The following is a 21,979-nucleotide window of genomic DNA, read 5'->3' on the forward strand; positions in this document are numbered from 1 at the left end:
GACAGAGAGAAACAGGAGTTGACCTGATGTGAGCCAGGTGTGGTCTGAAGGGAGGTCTGTATGGAGGAAGACTGTTCATGGAGTTATGACCAGAGTCTGACAGGTTGTCATCCTCCTGACTCAGACCACGCACTGACGCTACCGCCTGTATCACAACATCCACTGTTATCTAATCATCATCATCACCATAACTATCAGAATCACCATACAAATGTACTATTAATATGAACTAGTTTCCTAATCATCCTAATGTATTGATAATTAATATGAACTAGTTTCCTAATCATCCCTAATGTATTGATAATTAATATGAACTAGTTTCCTAATCATCCTAATGTATTGATAATTAATATGAACTAGTTTCCTAATCATTCTAATGTATTGATAATTAATATGAACTAGTTTCCTAATCATCCCTAATGTATTAATAATTAATATGAACTAGTTTCCTAATCATTCTAATGTATTGATAAAGTCCCTTCCTGACGTTTTAAAAGAACAACACACAAACAGTGCACATGTTTCAGGACAGAAATCACCAGACTAAAACGGGGGCGTGTGTTGGAGCACCTTGGTTCCGCTGGAGGTGGGTCCTCCGTGGCGGGAGGGTGAGGAGGAAGAAGAGGAGGTGGAGACAGCTCTAGGTGTGTGTGCGTAGGCCCGGTGGAGCCCGTTGGACAGGCCCTGGTCTGAGTCCTCCATCTTGGCAGGGTAGAGGTTCTGCATGGAACTGAAGTTCTTGGGTGTGACGGGCTTGAAGGCAGATGGCCTGAGACGAGACTGGCGGGAGAAGAGGGAGAGAGGGAGGGAGGGAGAGAGGGAGTAGAAGAGTTAGTAGCTTAAACTGTCAGGGTGGAGTGAGACAGACAGGTAGAGAGGTATAGAGAGACAGACAGGTAGAGAGGTATAGAGTGACAGACAGGTAGAGAGGTATAGAGAGAGACAGGTAGAGAGGTATAGAGAGACAGGTAGAGCGGTATAGAGAGACAGACAGGTAGAGAGGTATAGAGAGACAGACAGGTAGAGAGGTATAGAGAGACAGACAGGTAGAGAGGTATAGAGAGACAGGTAGAGAGGTATAGAGAGACAGACAGAGAGGTATAGAGAGACAGACAGAGAGGTATAGAGAGACAGGTAGAGAGGTATAGAGAGACAGGGAGAGAGGTATAGAGAGAGAGACAGGTAGAGAGGTATAGAGAGACAAGTAGAGAGGTATAGAGAGACAGGTAGAGAGGTATAGAGAGACAGACAGGTAGAGAGGTATAGAGAGACAGACAGGTAGAGAGGTATAGAGAGACAGACAGGGAGGGTTATAGAGAGACAGACAGGTAGAGAGGTATAGAGAGACAGACAGGGAGAGAGGTATAGAGAGACAGGTCGAGAGTTATAGAGAGACAGGTCGAGAGTTATAGAGAGACAGGTAGAGAGGTATAGAGAGACAGACAGGTAGAGAGGTATAGAGAGACAGACAGGTAGAGAGGTATAGAGAGACAGGTAGAGAGTTATAGAGAGACAGGTAGAGAGTTATAGAGAGACAGGTAGAGAGTTAGAGAGACAGGTAGAGAGTTATAGAGAGACAGGTAGAGAGTTATAGAGAGACAGGTAGAGAGGTATAGACAGACAGACAGGTAGAGAGGTATAGACAGACAGACAGGTAGAGAGGTATAGAGAGACAGACAGGTAGAGAGGTATAGAGAGACAGGTCGAGAGGTATAGAGAGACAGGTCGAGAGTTATAGAGAGAGAGACAGGTAGAGAGTTATAGAGAGAGAGACAGGTAGAGAGGTATAGAGAGACAGACAGGTAGAGAGGTATAGAGAGACAGACAGGTAGAGAGGTATAGAGAGACAGGTAGAGATGTATAGAGAGACAGACAGGGAGAGAGGTATAGAGAGACAGACAGGGAGAGAGGTATAGAGAGACAGACAGGGAGAGAGGTATAGAGAGACAGACAGGGAGGGTTATAGAGAGACAGACAGGTAGAGAGGTATAGAGAGACAGACAGGGAGGGTTATAGAGAGACAGGGAGAGAGGTATAGAGAGACAGACAGGTAGAGAGGTATAGAGAGACAGGTCGAGAGGTATAGAGAGACAGACAGGTAGAGAGGTATAGAGAGACAGACAGGTAGAGAGGTATAGAGAGACAGACAGGTAGAGAGGTATAGAGAGACAGGTAGAGAGGTATAGAGAGACAGGTAGAGAGGTATAGAGAGACAGGTAGAGAGGTATAGAGAGACAGGTAGAGAGGTATAGAGAGACAGGTAGAGAGGTATAGAGAGACAGGTAGAGATGTATAGAGAGACAGACAGGGAGAGAGGTATAGAGAGACAGACAGGGAGAGAGGTATAGAGAGACAGACAGGGAGAGAGGTATAGAGAGACAGACAGGGAGAGAGGTATAGAGAGACAGACAGGGAGGGTTATAGAGAGACAGACAGGTAGAGAGGTATAGAGAGACAGGTAGAGAGGTATAGAGAGACAGGTAGAGAGGTATAGAGAGACAGGGAGAGAGGTATAGAGAGACAGACAGGGAGAGAGGTATAGAGAGACAGACAGGGAGGGTTATAGAGAGACAGACAGGTAGAGAGGTATAGAGAGACAGACAGGGAGGGTTATAGAGAGACAGGGAGAGAGGTATAGAGAGACAGACAGGGAGGGTTATAGAGAGACGGGTAGAGAGGTATAGAGAGACAGACAGGTAGAGAGGTATAGAGAGATAGACAGGGAGGGTTATAGAGAGATGTAGAAGTGAAGGAGAAATGAGAGAGAGAGAATGGCAGAGACTTGGGAGAAAGAGAGACAAATAATTAGAAAAAGGTGCAGAGAGATAGGTATAGAGAGACAGACAGGGAGAGAGGTATAGAGAGACAGACAGGGAGAGAGGTATAGAGAGACAGACAGGGAGGGTTATAGAGAGACAGACAGGTAGAGAGGTATAGAGAGACAGGTAGAGAGGTATAGAGAGACAGGTAGAGAGGTATAGAGAGACAGGGAGAGAGGTATAGAGAGACAGACAGGGAGAGAGGTATAGAGAGACAGACAGGGAGGGTTATAGAGAGACAGACAGGTAGAGAGGTATAGAGAGACAGACAGGGAGGGTTATAGAGAGACAGGGAGAGAGGTATAGAGAGACAGACAGGGAGGGTTATAGAGAGACGGGTAGAGAGGTATAGAGAGACAGACAGGTAGAGAGGTATAGAGAGATAGACAGGGAGGGTTATAGAGAGATGTAGAAGTGAAGGAGAAATGAGAGAGAAAGAATGGCAGAGACTTGGGAGAAAGAGAGACAAATAATTAGAAAAAGGTGCAGAGAGATAGAAGGAGAGAGAGAGAGAGAGAGAGAGAGAGAGAGAGACAGAGACAGAGACAGAGACAGAGAGAGACAGAGACAGAGAGACAGAGAGAGAAACAGAGAGAGAGACAGAGAGAGAGACAGAGAGACAGAGAGAGAGAGAGAGAGAGAGAGACAGAGAGAGAGACAGAGAGACAGAGAGAGAGAGAGAGAGAGGGCAGTAAAGGTGGAGATGGCATGCTAGAGGTAAAGAGACAGAGAGAGCCCACCACTCCACCCTGGACTTGAATAGCCTTTACGACCAGGTCCACCTCTACAAGGCAGCAGTGCCCATCTTCGCCCGGACCCTAAAGGACATCGCTCTCAAATGCAGCCCCAACACTTCACACAGGCGCAACAGATCAATAGACACCCCGCCCAGACCAGCGAGACACTCTCTCAGACCTGCGGGACCCCCCCTGGACCTACACATAGAGGACCCACGCCAAGAGGACCTACATCCAGACCACAACACCACCAGCCACATCAATACCCCCACCCCAACCAATCAATACCCCCCCCCCCCAAGTCAACCATGCCCCCACCCCATTTAGACACGTCAGATCAGACCCATACCCCTCCTGCCCACACAATGCCCCCCACCCCTGCAAAGAGGGCATCAAGATGGACGTCACACATACGCCCAGGCTGTGAGCAGGCAAACAGGCCCAACCCCCACTCTTACACTAGCCCAAGTCAATGGAATGTACCAGATGCTCAGCAGGCTCTGCTCACACTTACGGGTCTAAGGCCAAACCACACGACTAATTTATGGAACACAAAGCCTTCACTTTCTCATTCTGGAATATCCCAGGCCTGAGGTCATCTGCCTTTGGCCCAAAGAGCAGTAACCTGGACTTCATCAAGTAAATTGGAAATACAGACATTGTCATCCTACAAGAAACATGGTATAGAGGAGACGGACCCACTGGTTGCCCTCTAGGTTACAGAGAGCTGGTAGTCCCATCCACCAAACTACCAGGTGTGAAACAGGGAAGGGACTCAGGAAGTATGTTAATTTGGTATAGAGCAGACTTTACTCACTCTATTATATTAATCAAAACAGGAACATTTTACATTTGGCTTGAAATTCAAAAGGAAATGATCTCAACAGAGAAAAATGTCCTCCTGTGTGCTACCTATATCCTCCCACTAGAATCCCCATACTTTAATGAAGACACCTTCTCCATCCTGGAGGGGGAAATCAATCATTTCCAGGCCCAGGGACATGTACTAGTCTGTGGTGACCTAAATGCCAGAACCGGACAAGAACCTGACACCCTCAGCACACATGGGGACAAACACCTACCTGAGGTGACAGCATTCCCTCCCCCATATGCCCCCCTAGGTACAACTATGACAACATAACCAACTAAAACAGGTCACAACTCCTGCAGCTCTGTCACACGCTGTCTACATACATAGTCAATGGTAGGCTTCGAGGGGACTCCTATGGTAGGTACACCTATAACTCATCTCTTGGCAGTAGTACTGTACAGTCGTGGCCAAAAGTTTTGAGAATGACACAAATATTAATTTCCACAAAGTTTGCTGCTTCAGTGTCTTTAGATATTTTTGTCAGATGTTACTATGGAATACTGAAGTATAATTACAAGCATTTCATACGTGTCAAAGGCTTTTATTGACAATTACATGATGTTGATGCAAAGAGTCAATATTTGCAGTGTTGACCCTTCTTTTTCAAGACCTCTGCAATCCGCCCTGGCATGCTGTCAATTGACTTCTGGGCCACATCCTGACTGATGGCAGCCCATTCTTGCATAATCAATGCTTGGAGTTTGTCAGAATTTGTGGGTTTTTGTTTGTCCACATCCTGACTGATGGCAGCCCCTTCTTGCATAATCAATGCTTGGAGTTTGTCAGAATTTGTGGGTTTTTGTTTGTCCACCTGCCTCTTGAGGATTGACCACAAGTTCTCAATGGGATTAAGGTCTGGGGAGTTCCCTGGCGATGGACCCAAAATATCGATGTTTTGTTCCCCGAGCCACTTAGTTATCACTTTTGCCTTATGGCAAGGTGCTCCATCATGCTAGAAAAGGCATTGTTCGTCACCAAACTGTTCCTGGATGGTTGGGAGGAGTTGCTCTCGGAGGATGTGTTGGTACCATTCTTTATTCATGGCTGTGTTCTTAGGCACAATTGTGAGTGAGCCCACTCCCTTGGCTGAGAAGCAACCCCACACGTGAATGGTCTCAGGATGCTTTACTGTTGGCATGACACAGGATTGATGGTAGATGGCTCACCTTGTCTTCTCCGGACAAGCTTTTTTCTGGATGCCCCGAACAATCGGAAAGGGGATTCATCAGAGAAAATGACTTTACCCCAGTCCTTAGCAGTCCAATCCCTGTACATTTTGCAGAATATCAGTCTGTCCCTGATGTTTTTCCTGGAGAGAAGTGGCTTCTTTACTGACCTTCTTGACACCAGGCCATCCTCCAAAAGTCTTTGTCTCACTGTGCGTGCAGATGCACTCACACCTGCCTGCTGCCATTCCTGAGCAAGCTCTGTACTGGTGGTGCCCCGATCCCGCAGCTGAATCAACTTTAGAAGATGGTCCTGGCGCTTGCTTGACTTTCTTGGGTGCCCTGAAGCCTTCTTCACAACAATTGAACCGCTCTCCTTGAAGTTCTTGATGATCCGATAAATGGTTGATTTAGGTGCAATCTTACTGGCAGCAATATCCTTGCCTGTGAAGCCCTTTTTGTGCAAAGCAATGATGACGGCACGTGTTTCCTTGCAGGTAACCATGGTTAACAGAGGAAGAACAATGATTCTAAGCACCACCCTCCTTTTGAAGCTTCAAGTCTGTTATTCGAACTCAATCAGCATGACAGAGGGATCTCCAGCCTTGTCCTCGTCAACACTCACACCTGTGTTAACGAGAGAATCACTTACAGAATGTCAGCTGGTCCTTTTGTGGCAGGGCTGAAATGCAGTGGAAAGTCTTTTGGGGGATTCAGTTCATTTGCATGGCAAAGAGGGACTTTGCAATTAATTGCAATTCATCTGATGACTCTTCATAACATTCTGGAGTATATGCAAATTTCCATCATTCAAACTGAGGCAGCAGACTTGTGTGAAAATTTATATTTGTGTCATTCTCAAAACTTTTGGCCACAACTGTAGACTACTTGATCACTGACCTCAACCCAGAGTCTCTCAGAGCGTTCACAGTCAACCCACTGACACCCCTATCAGATCACAGCAAAATGACAGTCTACTTGTGACAGAGCAATACTCAATCATGAGGCATCAAAGCCAAAGGAACTGAGTAATATTAAGAAATGCTATAGATGGAAGGAATGTACTGTGGAAACCTACCAAAAAACAATTAGGCAACAACAAATTCAATCCCTTTTAGACAACTTCCTGGACAAAATATTCCACTGTAATAGTGAAGGTGTAAACTTGGCAGCAGAAAACCTAAACAGTATATTTGACCTCTCAGCTTCCCGAACAGAAAACTGAAGAAAATGAATGACAAATGGTTTGATGAAGAATGCAAAAACCTAAGAAAGAAATGGAGAAACCGATCCAACCACAAACAGAGACCCAGAAAACCTGAGTCTACGCCTTCTCTATGGTGAATCACTAAAACAATACAGAAATACACTACGGAAAAAGAAGGAACAGCACGTCAGAAATCAGCTCAATGTAGTTGAAGAATCCATAGACTCTAACCAATTCTGGGAAAATTGTAAAACAACAACACAAAGAATTATCTTTACCCAAAACGGAGATGTATGGGTAAACCACTTCTCCAATCCTTTTGGCTCTATAACAAACAACAAAAACATTTACATGATCCAATACAAATCTTAGAATAAACTATTAAAGACTACCAGAACCCACTGGATTCTTCAATTACCTTGAATGAACTACAGGACAACATACAATCTCCAACCCAAAAAGGCCTGTGGTGTCGATGGTATCCTCAATGAAATGATCAAATATACAGACAACAAATTCCAATTGGCTATACTAAAACTCTTTAACATCGTCCTTAGCTCTGGCATCTTCCCCAATATTTGGAACCAAGGACTGATCACCCCAATCCACAAAAGTGAAGACAAATTTGACCCCATTAACTACCGTGGGATATGCGCCAACAGCAACCTTGGGAAAATCCTCTGCATTGTCATTAACAGCCCACAAAATGAGGTGGAAACTGAGCTGCACTTCCTAACCTCCTGCCCAATGTATGACCATATTAGAGAAACATATTTCCCTCAGATTACACAGATCCACAAAGAATTCGAAAACAAACCCGATTTTGATAAACTCCCATATCTACTGAGTGAAATACCACAGTGTGCCATCACAGCAGCAAGATTTGTGACCTGTTGCCACAAGAAAAGGGCAACCAGTGAAGAACAAACACCATTGTAAATACAACCCATATTTACGTTTATTTATTTTCCCTTTTGTACTTTAACTATTTGCACATTGTTACAACACTGTAAATAGACATAATATGACATTTGTAATGTCTTTATTCTTTTGGAACTTCTGTGAGTGTAATGTTTACTGTTCATTTTTATTTCACTTTTGTATATTATCTACTTCACTTGCTTTGGCAATGTTAACATATGTTTCCCATGCCAATAAAGCCCATTGAACTGAACGGAACTGAATTGAGACCAGCGCTGTCTCACTTACAGCCAGGCTGGTGGTGTGTTCAGGCCAGGGTCTAGAAATCACTATTACCCACAAGGTTTCTATTAAATCAATCGTTTTCTCAGCTCTCTGCTCCCTCCATGTTGTTCTCTGCTCTCTCCATGTTGTTCTCTGCTCCCTCCATGTTGTTCTCTGCTCTCTCCATGTTGTTTCTCTGCTCTCTCCATGTTGTTCTCTGCTCCCTCCATGTTGTTCTCTGCTCTCTCCATGTTGTTCTCTGCTCTCTCCATGTTGTTCTCTGCTCCCTCCATGTTGTTTCTCTGCTCCCTCCATGTTGTTCTCTGCTCCCTCCATGTTGTTCTCTGCTCCCTCCATGTTGTTCTCTGCTCTCTCCATGTTGTTCTCTGCTCCCTCCATGTTGTTCTCTGCTCCCTCCATGTTGTTCTCTGCTCTCTCCATGTTGTTCTCTGCTCCCTCCATGTTGTTCTCTGCTCTCTCCATGTTGTTCTCTGCTCTCTCCATGTTGTTCTCTGCTCCCTCCATGTTGTTCTCTGCTCCCTCCATGTTGTTCTCTGCTCCCTCCATGTTGTTCTCTGCTCTCTCCATGTTGTTTCTCTGCTCTCTCCATGTTGTTCTCTGCTCCCTCCATGTTGTTCTCTGCTCCCTCCATGTTGTTCTCTGCTCTCTCCATGTTGTTCTCTGCTCTCTCCATGTTGTTTCTCTGCTCTCTCCATGTTGTTTCTCTGCTCTCTCCATGTTGTTTCTCTGCTCTCTCCATGTTGTTCTCTGCTCCCTCCATGTTGTTTCTCTGCTCTCTCCATGTTGTTCTCTGCTCTCTCCATGTTGTTCTCTGCTCTCTCCATGTTGTTCTCTGCTCCCTCCATGTTGTTCTCTGCTCCCTCCATGTTGTTCTCTGCTCCCTCCATGTTGTTCTCTGCTCTCTCCATGTTGTTTCTCTGCTCTCTCCATGTTGTTCTCTGCTCCCTCCATGTTGTTCTCTGCTCCCTCCATGTTGTTCTCTGCTCTCTCCATGTTGTTTCTCTGCTCTCTCCATGTTGTTTCTCTGCTCTCTCCATGTTGTTTCTCTGCTCTCTCCATGTTGTTCTCTGCTCTCTCCATGTTGTTCTCTGCTCCCTCCATGTTGTTCTCTGCTCCCTCCATGTTGTTCTCTGCTCTCTCCATGTTGTTCTCTGCTCCCTCCATGTTGTTCTCTGCTCCCTCCATGTTGTTCTCTGCTCTCTCCATGTTGTTTCTCTGCTCCCTCCATGTTGTTCTCTGCTCCCTCCATGTTGTTCTCTGCTCTCTCCATGTTGTTTCTCTGCTCTCTCCATGTTGTTCTCTGCTCCCTCCATGTTGTTCTCTGCTCTCTCCATGTTGTTCTCTGCTCCCTCCATGTTGTTCTCTGCTCCCTCCATGTTGTTCTCTGCTCTCTCCATGTTGTTCTCTGCTCTCTCCATGTTGTTCTCTGCTCTCTCCATGTTGTTTCTCTGCTCTCTCCATGTTGTTCTCTGCTCCCTCCATGTTGTTCTCTGCTCCCTCCATGTTGTTCTCTGCTCTCTCCATGTTGTTCTCTGCTCTCTCCATGTTGTTTCTCTGCTCTCTCCATGTTGTTCTCTGCTCTCTCCATGTTGTTTCTCTGCTCTCTCCATGTTGTTCTCTGCTCTCTCCATGTTGTTCTCTGCTCTCTCCATGTTGTTCTCTGCTCTCTCCATGTTGTTTCTCTGCTCTCTCCATGTTGTTTCTCTGCTCTCTCCATGTTGTTTCTCTGCTCTCTCCATGTTGTTTCTCTGCTCTCTCCATGTTGTTTCTCTGCTCTCTCCATGTTGTTCTCTGCTCCCTCCATGTTGTTCTCTGCTCTCTCCATGTTGTTCTCTGCTCTCTCCATGTTGTTCTCTGCTCCCTCCATGTTGTTTCTCTGCTCTCTCCATGTTGTTTCTCTGCTCCCTCCATGTTGTTCTCTGCTCCCTCCATGTTGTTCTCTGCTCCCTCCATGTTTTTCTCTGCTCCCTCCATGTTGTTCTCTGCTCTCTCCATGTTGTTCTCTGCTCCCTCCATGTTGTTCTCTGCTCTCTCCATGTTGTTCTCTGCTCCCTCCATGTTGTTCTCTGCTCCCTCCATGTTGTTCTCTGCTCTCTCCATGTTGTTTCTCTGCTCTCTCCATGTTGTTCTCTGCTCTCTCCATGTTGTTCTCTGCTCTCTCCATGTTGTTCTCTGCTCTCTCCATGTTGTTCTCTGCTCTCTCCATGTTGTTTCTCTGATGTTATACATCCAGCCTGGATGACATGAATTCACCCTACTGCACTACTCAGTCTCTACAAGGAGTGCAGAAGGGACTGTGTGTGATTTACGTCAGATACAGACTGAAGGGAGAGGCGTTAGCATCTTATTCATACACGGTCTTATAAATGACTAACGCAGGACATTTTAAAACACCTCCTCCAGCCTAGCCAGGTAATACCTGGTAGCATTTCATTATGTCTCCTACACACACACACACACACACACACACACACACACACACACACACACACACACACACACACACACACACACACACACACACACACACACACACACACACACACACACACACACACACACACACACACACACACACACACACACACACACACACACACACACACACACACACACACACACACACAGCGTCACCACTGGGACGTCATTCATCTAGTGCTGCCAGTGACTCAGCGATACAGGCCAATTCTTCAAACTATAGCTAACTGTAGGGAGTAGGAAGCCAGGGTGATCTGTCAGATACATGTTGGCCTTAGAGTATTAAAGGAGGTTCTCTGTCAGAGAGACATGTTGGCTTTAGAGTATTAAAGGACGTTCTCTGTCAGAGAGACACGTTGGCTTTAGAGTATTAAAGGACGTTCTTGGTCTGGACCTCCTTTGAAGGAGTTTTTAAGAAGAGTCCAACGTCAAAGTGTGTTATTGTTGCTAAAATAATAATCTGTTTTGATAGAATAGATAATAACTGCAGTTTTACATGTTCATCTCTATATGTTGTCCCAGGGATATCACTCCTATATGTTGTCCCAGGGATATCACTCCTATATGTTGTCCCAGGGATATCACTCCTATATGTTGTCCCAGGGATATCACTCCTATATGTTGTCCCAGGGATATCACTCCTATATGTTGTCCCAGGGATATCACTCCTATATGTTGTCCCAGGGATATCACTCCTATATGTTGTCCCAGGGATATCACTCCTATATGTTGTCCCAGGGATATCACTCCTATATGTTGTCCCAGGGATATCACTCCTATATGTTGTCCCAGGGATATCATCCCTATATGTTGTCCCAGGGATATCACTCCTATATGTTGTCCCAGGGATATCACTCCTATATGTTGTCCCAGGGATATCACTCCTATATGTTGTCCCAGGGATATCACTCCTATATGTTGTCCCAGGGATATCACTCCTATATGTTGTCCCAGGGATATCACTCCTATATGTTGTCCCAGGGATATCACTCCTATATGTTGTCCCAGGGATATCACTCCTATATGTTGTCCCAGGGATATCACTCCTATATGTTGTCCCAGGGATATCACTCCTATATGTTGTCCCAGGGATATCATCCCTATATGTTGTCCCAGGGATATCACTCCTATATGTTGTCCCAGGGATATCACTCCTATATGTTGTCCCAGGGATATCAGCCCTATATGTTGTCCCAGGGATATCACTCCTATATGTTGTCCCTGGGATATCATCCATATATGTTGTCCCAGGGATATCATCCCTATATGTTGTCCCAGGGATATCATCCCTATATGTTGTCCCAGGGATATCATCCCTATATGTTGTCTCAGGGATATCAGCCCTATATGTTGTCCCTGGGATATCATCCATATATGTTGTCCCAGGGATATCATCCCTATATGTTGTCTCAGGGATATCAGCCCTATATGTTGTCCCAGGGATATCATCCCTATATGTTGTCCCTGGGATATCACCCCTATATGTTGTCCCACAACCAGGTGTTCTTCTCACCTTCTCATATTTCCCTCCAATGGGCAGTGAGTTCTTTGATACGTCCACCTCAGTTCCGTCTTTGTAGTAGAGCTTGATGTGTTCCTCCTCATGTCCATGCTCTCTGTTCATGGACTGCATGCTGGAGAAGATGTCCTTCCTACTGCTGCCTGGGCCGCTACCCGCTTTGGCCTCTTTCCTGGTGGGGATCATTATAAAGGTTTTCATTCAGGCTTCAAGTCAATTGATAATCTGTTCCCCTGAACAATAACAGCTTGTTATGAAAATTATATATATTTCTATTCGAGTTTGCAAGAAAGCATTTCACTGTACTTGTGCATGTGACATTAAAACTTTAAACGTATTTATATTTCATCTAGATTTACAACTTTACATTGTAACAGCTTACTTCGCAAATAGCCCGCACTCGGAAAGTATTCAGACCACTTGACTTTTTTCACATTTTGTTAAATTACAGCCTTCTTCTAAAATTGATTAAATAAAATGTTCCTCATCAATCTACACACAATACCCCATAATGACAAAGCGAAAACAGGTTATTTACTTAAGTATTCAGACCCTTTGCTATGAGACTCAAAATTGAGCTCAGGTGCATCCTGTTTCCATTGATCATCCTTGAGATGTTTCTACAACTTGATTGGAGTCCACCTGTGGTAAATTCAATTGACTAGACATGATTTGGAAAAGCACACACTTGTCTATATATGGTCCCACAGTTGACAGTGCATGTCAGGGCAAAAACAAAGCCATGAGATTGAAGTAATTGTCCGTAGAGCTCCGAGACAGGATTGTGTCGAGGCACAGATCTGGGGAAGGGTACCAAAACGTTTCTGCAGCATTGAAGGTCCCCAAGAACACAGTGGCCTCCATCATTCTTAAATGGAAGAAGTTTGGAACCACCAAGACTCTTCCTAGAGTTGGCCGCCCGGTCAAATTCAGCAATCGGGGGGAAAGGGCCTTGGTCAGGAAGTGACCAAAAACCTGATGGTCACTCTGACAGAGCTCCAGACTTCCTCTGTGGAAATGGGAGAATCTTCCAGAAGGACAACCATCTCTACAGCACCTTACCTATCAGGCTTTTATGGTAGAGTGGCCAGATGTAAGCCACTCCTCAGTAAAAGGCACATGACAGCCCGTTGGAATTTTCCAAAAGGCACCTAAAGACTCTCAGACCATGAGAAACAAGATTCTCTGGTCCGATGAAACCAAGATTGAACTATTTGGCCTGATTGCCAAGCGTCACGTCCTGAGGAAACCTGTCACCATCCCTATGGTGAAGCATGGTGGTGGAAGCATCATGCTGTGGGGATGTTTTTCTGCGGCAGGGACTTGGAGACTAGTCAGGATCAAGGGATAGATGAACGGAGCAAAGTACAGAGATCCTTGATGAAAGCCCGCTCCAGAGCGCTCAAGACCTCAGACTGGGGTGAAGGTTCACCTTCCAACAGGACAACGACCCTAAGCACTCAGCCAGGACAACGCAGGAGTGGCTTTGGGACAAATCTCTGAATGTCTTTGAGTGGCCAAGCCAGTGGCCGGACTTGAGCCTAAAAATAGCTGTGGAGCAACGGTCCCCATCCAACTTGACAGAGCTTAAGGGGATCTGCAGAGAAGAATGGGAGAAACTCCCCAAATGCAGGTGCGCCAATCTTTTAGTGTCATACCTAAGAAGACTTGAGGCGGTAATCGCTGTCAAAGGTGCTTCAACAAAGTACTGAGTAAAGGGCCTGAATACTTAAGTAAATGTCATATTTTATTTCATTTTTCATACAGTACTAATAAAAAGATGTGGATACACCAACTGTACTCAGTCAAGGGTTTTTCTTAATTTTTACTATTTTCTACATTGTAGAATAATAGTGAAGACATCAAAACTATGAAATAACACATATGGAATCATGAAGTAACCAACATTTTTTTAAACAAATATATTTTATATTTGAGATTCTTCAAAGTAGCCACCCTTTGCCTTGATGACAGCTTTGCACATTCTTGGAATTCTCTCAACTAGCATCATCAGGTAGTCACCTGGAATGCATTTCAATTAACAGGTGTGCCTTGTTAAAAGTACATTTGTGGAATTTATTTCCTTCTTAATGCGTTTGAGCCAATCGGTTGTATTGTGACAAGGCATACAGAAGCTAGCCCTATTTGGTAAAAGACCAAGTCCATATTGTGGCAAGAACAGCTCAAATAAGCAAAGAGAAACGACAGTCCATCGTTACTTTAAGACATGAAGGTCAGTCAGTCCGAAAAATTTCAAGAACTTTGAAAGTTTCTTCAAGTGCAGTAGCAAAAACCATTATGCGCTACAATGAAACTGGCTCTCATGAGGACGGCCACAGGAAAGGAAGACCCAGAGGGACATCTGCTGCAGAGGATAAATTCATTAGAGTTACCAGCCTCAGAAATTACAGCCCAAATAAACACTTCACAGAGTTCAAGTAACAGACACATCTCAAAATCAACTGTTCAGAGGAGACTGTGTGAATCAGGCCTTCATGGTCAAATTGGGGCAAAAAAATACTACTAAAGGACACCAATAACAAGAAGAGACTTACTTGCGCCAAGAAACATGACCAATGGACATTAGACCGGTGGAAATCTGTCCCCTGGTCTGATGAGTCCAAATTTGAGATTTTTGGTTCCAACAGCCGTGTCTTTGTGAGACGCAGGTGAACGGATGAGCTCTGTATGTGTGGTTCCCACCGTGAAGCATGGAGGAGGAAGAGTGATGGTGTGGGGGTGCTTTGCTAGTGACACTGTCAGTGATTTATTTAGAATTCAAGGCACACTTAACCAGCATGGCCACCACAGCATTCTGCAGCGATACGGGATCCCATCTGGTTTGCGCTTAGTGGGACTATCCATTTGTTTTTCAACAGGACAATGACCGAAAACACACCTCCAGGCTGTGTAAGAGTTATTTGACCAAGAAGGAGAGTGATGGAGTGCTGCATCAGATGACCTGGCCTCCACAATCACCCGACCTCAACCCAATCGAGATGGTTTGGGATAAGTTGGACCGGAGAGTGAAGGAAAAGCAGCCAACAAGTGCTCAGCATGTGTGGGAACTCCTTCAAGACTGTTAGAAAAGCATTCCAGGTGAAGCTGGTTGAGAGAATGCCAAGAGTGTGCAAAGCTGTCATCAAGGCAAATGGTGGCTACTTTGAAGAATTAAAAATATAAAATATATTTTGATTTGTTTAATACTTTTTTGGTTACTACATGATTCCATATGTGTTATTTCATAGTTTTGATGTCTTCACTATTATTCTACAATGTAGAAAATAGTATAAAAAAAAACTTGAATTAGTAGGTGTCCAAACTTTAATTGGTACTGTACTTTTGCAAACATTTTTACAAAACAGTTTTTGCTTTGATATTTTGGGGTATTGTGTGTAGATTGATGAGGGTAAAAAACGATTTAATCAATTTTAGAATAAGGTTGTAATGTAACAAAATGTGGAAAAAGTCAAGGGGTCTGAATACTTTCCGAATGGTAGGAGTCACACCTCCTACCAGCTCACTATGTGTGGCACCCACCTGGCAGCAGCACTAACAACACTGCTATGGAATAACAGGTGATGTTACTACCCAAGAGCATCATTAATGCCTTCTATTTGAAACAGACAACTCTTTACCGCTTTGTCTGCACTGTATGGAATACATAGAGAATACATACTCTCTAATGTGGCACCCATCTGGGTGATGAAACATGGCAGCCATTTTGTGCCTATCAGAGAGCTCACTAACCTGGTGATGTTGAGGTAGTTGAGCAGCTCTCTCTGGTTGAAGCCTTTCTTTAATAACCTGTTGGTCTGTCTGGGTCCCACCTGGGGCACGGCCCGGCTGCCTTTAGCTGGGGACGCGTCCGGGTGCTCAACTAGGCTGCCTACACTACCCATACTGCACCGGGCCAGTAGGGCTGTGGGCCGGGTAGGGGTCGAGTAGGGGTCACGGAATGTCTTGCTGGGGTCACGGCTCAGAGGAAGGGTCTGGACCGATGTTGCCATTGGTTACAGGACAGGGTGGCCACGTGGGGAACTCTTGAGGTAGAGGAAGAGAGCAAAGAAGAGGGGAAGAAAGAGGTTGAGAATCAGAGAATGGACATAAACAAACTGATTCAGAACCCTGTAAAATATCTTTGGCATCATGAACCATCATCACCATGATAACTTCCTATTCACCTTCTAACTGTAATATCTTATCTCTATGGCATCATGAACCATCATCACCATGATAACCTCCTATTCACCTTCTAACTGTAATATCTTATCTCTATGGCAACACGAACCATCATCACCATGATAACCTCCTATTCACCTTCTAACTGTAATATCTTATCTCTATGGCAACACGAACCATCATCACCATGATAACCTCCTATTCACCTTCTAACTGTAATATCGTATCTCTATGGCAACACCAACCATCATCACCATGATAACCTCCTATTCACCTTCTAACTGTAATATCTTATCTCTATGGCAACACGAACCATCGTATCCAAGACCAAGTCCACACTTTATTTGATTGTTTACAGTATTCAGCTCTCTGTCTGTCTTCCTCTGATCACTTAACTCCTGCTCTCTAGTGGTTAATAAACCATAATAACTAGTATCATGATTCTTTATTAGGTGGTCCCATTCCCTCTGTCTTCCTCAGTATTTCCCCATAGCCTTTACCCTAGTTACTAGTCTGTTGTTGATGTGAATTCTAGTCAAACTCCTCCTGTCTTTTTCCCTGTCTGGCTTTATATCTCCTCTCTCAGGGCATGACTTGACATGTGCCACTTCTCTGTCATCAGCTGTGTGTGTGTGTGTGTGTGTGTGTGTGTGTGTCCCGAGGCAGTTTTTTGCATTCAGTGACCGACCTAAAACCTTTCGAATTTTTCACGACACAACTGGAAAAATCAACACGTTTTTACTAAGCCAGCTAAATGTAAAAATCAACACGTTTTTACTAAGCCAGCTAAATGGAAAAATCAACACGTTTTTACTAAGCCAGCTAAATGGAAAAATCAACACGTTTTTACTAAGCCAGCTAAATGGAAAAATCAACACGTTTTTACTAAGCCAGCTAAATGGAAAAATCAACACGTTTTTACTAAGCCAGCTAAATGGAAAAATCAACACGTTTTTACTAAGCCAGCTAAATGGAAAAATCAACACGTTTTTACTAAGCCAGCTAAATGGAAAAATCAACACGTTTTTACTAAGCCAGCTAAATGGAAAAATCAACACGTTTTTACTAAGCCAGCTAAATGGAAAAATCAATACGTTTTTACTAAGCCAGCTAAATGGAAAAATCAACACGTTTTTACTAGGCCAGCTAAACTGTGATCTGGTAGTAATAAGTGTAGGTTAAACCATGGCATAGTGCACATCAACCATACGGTTCAACCACGCCCTACTACCAGCTCATCACAGAACAACGCTAAACATAACCACAACACTTTCCTACAGTTGTTAAGCCTTCAAATCCCACATAACGCATGTTCTTCCTGTCAGAGACACCTCATGCTTTTTGAAATGGGGAAAATGAGATGTAAGCTAAAAGAGAAGATTACAGATGTAGAGTGTGTTTGGGTGTGTGTGTGTGTGTGTGAGTGAGTGAGCCTCTTGGGGCAGAGGAGCAGAGAACATATGCACCATCAGAAGCTTGTTATGTAACTGTATGTGTGTGTGTGTGTGTGTGTGTGTGTGTGTGTGTGTGTGTGTGTGTGTGTGTGTGTGTGTTTGCCTTCTGTGATGCTACTGAATACAGTAAATCCTATTTGTCTGATAAAGAGGCAGAGTGCTTTGAATCAGGCAGCAGAGACGAACAAGGATGTTCCTTTATAACCAGGGCAGCCCTGCTGTAGTTCCTATAGTGGCAGGTAGGAGCGTTGGGCCAGTAACCGAAAGGTTGCTGGATCGAATCCCCGAGCTGACAAAATAAAAATCTGTTGTTCTGCCCCTGAGCAAGGCAGTTAACCCACTGTTCCCGGGCGCCAACAACATGGATGTGGATGAAGGCAGCCCTCCGCACCTCTCTGATTCAGAGAGGTTGGTTTAAATGCGGAGGACACATTTCAGTTGAAGGCATTCCTTTCCCTTACTGTATCCACTTGATTTATTATTTCCCTTCCGCTTTCTTTCAAATAACATGATCAATTCAGTCAGCACATCCTATTGACCACGCCTTCTAATCTATAGCCCGTACAGTGTAACCTACTACAGCACACTGGTTATTCAGTGGTTATATTACGGTACAGTGTAACCTACTATAGCACACTGGTTATTCAGTGGTTATATTAATGTATATACAGTATGTCATGCTAACCTACTACAGCACACTGGTTATTCAGTGGTTATATTAATGTATATACGGTACAGTGTAACCTACTACAGCACACTGGTTATTCAGTGGTTATATTAATGTATATACAGTACAGTGTAACCTACTATAGCACACTGGTTATTCAGTGGTTATATTACGGTACAGTGTAACCTACTATAGCACACTGGTTATTCAGTGGTTATATTAATGTATATACGGTACAGTGTAACCTACTACAGCACACTGGTTATTCAGTGGTTATATTAATGTATATACGGTACAGTGTAACCTACTACAGCACACTGGTTATTCAGTGGTTATATTAATGTATATACGGTATGTCATGCTAACCTACTACAGCACACTGGTTATTCAGTGGTTATATTAATGTATATACGGTACAGTGTAACCTACTACAGCACACTGGTTATTCAGTGGTTATATTAATGTATATACGGTACAGTGTAACCTACTACAGCACACGGGTTATTCAGTGGTTATATTAATGTATATACGGTATGTCATGCTAACCTACTACAGCACACTGGTTATTCAGTGGTTATATTAATGTATATACGGTATGTCATGCTAACCTACGTGCTGCTTCCGGCTTCTGTTCAACAATACTAATGCAAAGTTGACCTTGTTTTTCATCTTTAATGGGCAGAATGTGAGGAATGATTGGCCATACATAGTCTAGTTGTTTTCCTGGGATGTTTTGAACTAATTAAAACAATTACAGAGTCAGAGGGAGGAGACTTCCTCCATCCTCTCTCTTTATTCCTCCCTCCCCTCCATTCCTCCCTCCCTCCCTCCCTCTCCCCCCTCCATTCCTCCCTCCCCCCTCCATTCCTCCCTCTCTCTCCATTCCTCCCTCTCCATTCCTCCCCTCTCCTCTCTCTCCATTCCTCTCACTCTCTCCATTCCTCCCCTCTCCTCTCTCTCCATTCCTCTCACTCTCTCCATTCCTCCCTCTCCTCTCTCCCCTCTCCTCTCCATTCCTCCCTCTCCTCTCTCCCCTCTCTCTCTCTGCTCATTAAGGATCTCTATTGATTCCACCCTGTTGACCCCTCTCTCTTTCCACGAGGATAAACACACACTATGGCCTTAAACCACACACACACACACACACACACACACACACACACACACACACACACACACACACACACACACACACACACACACACACACACACACACACACACACACACACACACACACACACACACACACACACACACACACACACACCCTTTAAACCAGTCTTCAGACCATAAACATCAGGGGAGTATAAACACACACACACATTGTTCTGAGCCAGTAATAATGACCATCTCTTTAATATAACCCCCCCACAGCCCTCATGTTATCACTGGCTGGTTTCAACATCCAGCGGTAACTATGCCTAGTCTGATCCTCCATTACTGGTAGACTAGTTACAGTAGAGATGCAGAAACACTGCTGTAATCACAAATCCAGGCCAGGTCACTTCTCAGTCTGTCCCAAAATAGAGCCAGCAACACACACACACAGCATAATTTATGTATGAACGCGCGCACACACACACCACAAAGTGTAAATTAAAGCTGGGACGATAAACAGAAAATGATCGACCCCGACCACTTATCGCTGAGGCATTTATCTGATATCATTACGATAAGTAGCCTATACTAGAGAAATGAGAAGTTTGAAATGAAGTGAGTTTGCTAATATGGTGATAGTTAATGGAACAATTGATGGCTACAACCATCAAACTAGTAGTAGCAGTTTAAAGGAAAAACTGTGGAGCACATTAATGTTATAAACTGTGGTGCACATTAATGTTAAACTGTGGTGCACATTAATGTTCTAAACTGTGGTGCACATTAATGTTCTAAACTGTGGTGCACATTAATGTTCTAAACTGTGGTGCACATTAATGTTCTAAACTGTGGTGCACATTAATGTTCTAAACTGTGGTACACATTAATGTTAAACTGTGGTGCACATTAATGTTCTAAACTGTGGTGCACATTAATGTTATAAACTGTGGTGAACATTAATGTTCTAAACTGTGGTGCACATTAATGTTCTAAACTGTGGTGCACATTAATGTTCTAAACTGTGGTGCACATTAATGTTCTAAACTGTGGTGCACATTAATGTTCTAAACTGTGGTGCACATTAATGTTCTAAACTGTGGTGCACATTAATGTTATAAACTGTGGTGCACATTAATGTTAAACTGTGGTGCACATTAATGTTAAACTGTGGTGCACATTAATGTTCTAAACTGTGGTGCACATTAATGTTCTAAACTGTGGTGCACATTAATGTTAAACTGTGGTGCACAATAATGTTCTAAACTGTGGTGCACATTAATGTTCTAAACTGTGGTACACATTAATGTTCTAAACTGTAGTGCACATTAATGTTATAAACTGTGGTGCACATTAATGTTAAACTGTGGTGCACAATAATGTTCTAAACTGTGGTGCACATTAATGTTCTAAACTGTGGTACACATTAATGTTCTAAACTGTGGTGCACATTAATGTTCTAAACTGTGGTGCACATTAATGTTCTAAACTGTGGTGCACATTAATGTTCTAAACTGTGGTGCACATTAATGTTATAAACTGTGGTGCACATTAATGTTCTAAACTGTGGTGCACATTAATGTTCTAAACTGTGGTACACATTCATGTTCTAAACTGTAGTGCACATTCATGTTCTAAACTGTGGTGCACATTAATGTTCTAAACTGTGGTGCACATTAATGTTATAAACTGTGATGCACATTAATGTTCTAAACTGTGGTACACATTAATGTTCTAAACTGTAGTGCACATTCATGTTATAAACTGTGGTGCACATTCATGTTCTAAACTGTGGTGCACATTAATGTTATAAACTGTGGTGCACATTAATGTTCTAAACTGTGGTGCACATTAATGTTCTAAACTGTGGTACACATTAATGTTCTAAACTGTAGTGCACATTCATGTTATAAACTGTGGTGCACATTAATGTTCTAAACTGTGGTGCACATTAATGTTCTAAACTGTGGTGCAAATTAATGTTCTAAACTGTGGTACACATTAATGTTCTAAACTGTAGTGCACATTAATGTTAAACTGTGGTGCACATTAATGTTCTAAACTGTGGTGCACATTAATGTTCTAAACTGTGGTGCACATTAATGTTCTAAACTGTAGTGCACATTAATGTTAAACTGTGGTGCACATTAATGTTCTAAACTGTGGTGCACATTAATGTTCTAAACTGTGGTGCACATTAATGTTCTAAACTGTGGTACACATTAATGTTCTAAACTGTAGTGCACATTCATGTTATAAACTGTGGTGCACATTAATGTTCTAAACTGTGGTGCACATTAATGTTCTAAACTGTGGTGCACATTAATGTTCTAAACTGTGGTACACATTAATGTTCTAAACTGTGGTGCACATTAATGTTCTAAACTGTGGTGCACATTAATGTTCTAAACTGTGGTGCACATTAATGTTCTAAACTGTGGTGCACATTAATGTTCTAAACTGTGGTGCACATTAATGTTCTAAACTGTGGTGCACATTAATGTTAAACTGTGGTGCACATTAATGTTACAAACTGTGGTGCACATCAATGTTACAAACTGTGGTGCACAATAATG

General features: G+C 43.5%; 1 protein-coding gene across 1 annotated transcript in view; it reads right to left on the reverse strand.

Moving 5' to 3' along the window:
• LOC139581642 (NEDD4-binding protein 3-A-like) overlaps positions 1 to 21,979 on the reverse strand; it is a 99,661-nt gene that overhangs the window by 37,289 nt on the left and 40,393 nt on the right. The window contains exons 2-5 of the mRNA XM_071411624.1: positions 15,754 to 16,046; positions 11,998 to 12,175; positions 571 to 780; positions 24 to 145 (exon numbers count right to left, since the gene is read on the reverse strand). Of these exons, the coding sequence (XP_071267725.1) occupies positions 24 to 145; positions 571 to 780; positions 11,998 to 12,175; positions 15,754 to 16,013 (770 nt within the window). The 5' untranslated portion in view covers positions 16,014 to 16,046. The remainder of the gene's footprint in view (positions 1 to 23; positions 146 to 570; positions 781 to 11,997; positions 12,176 to 15,753; positions 16,047 to 21,979) is intronic.

Source organism: Salvelinus alpinus, chromosome 7, assembly GCF_045679555.1.
Source record: "Salvelinus alpinus chromosome 7, SLU_Salpinus.1, whole genome shotgun sequence".
Lineage (NCBI taxonomy): Eukaryota > Metazoa > Chordata > Actinopteri > Salmoniformes > Salmonidae > Salvelinus > Salvelinus alpinus.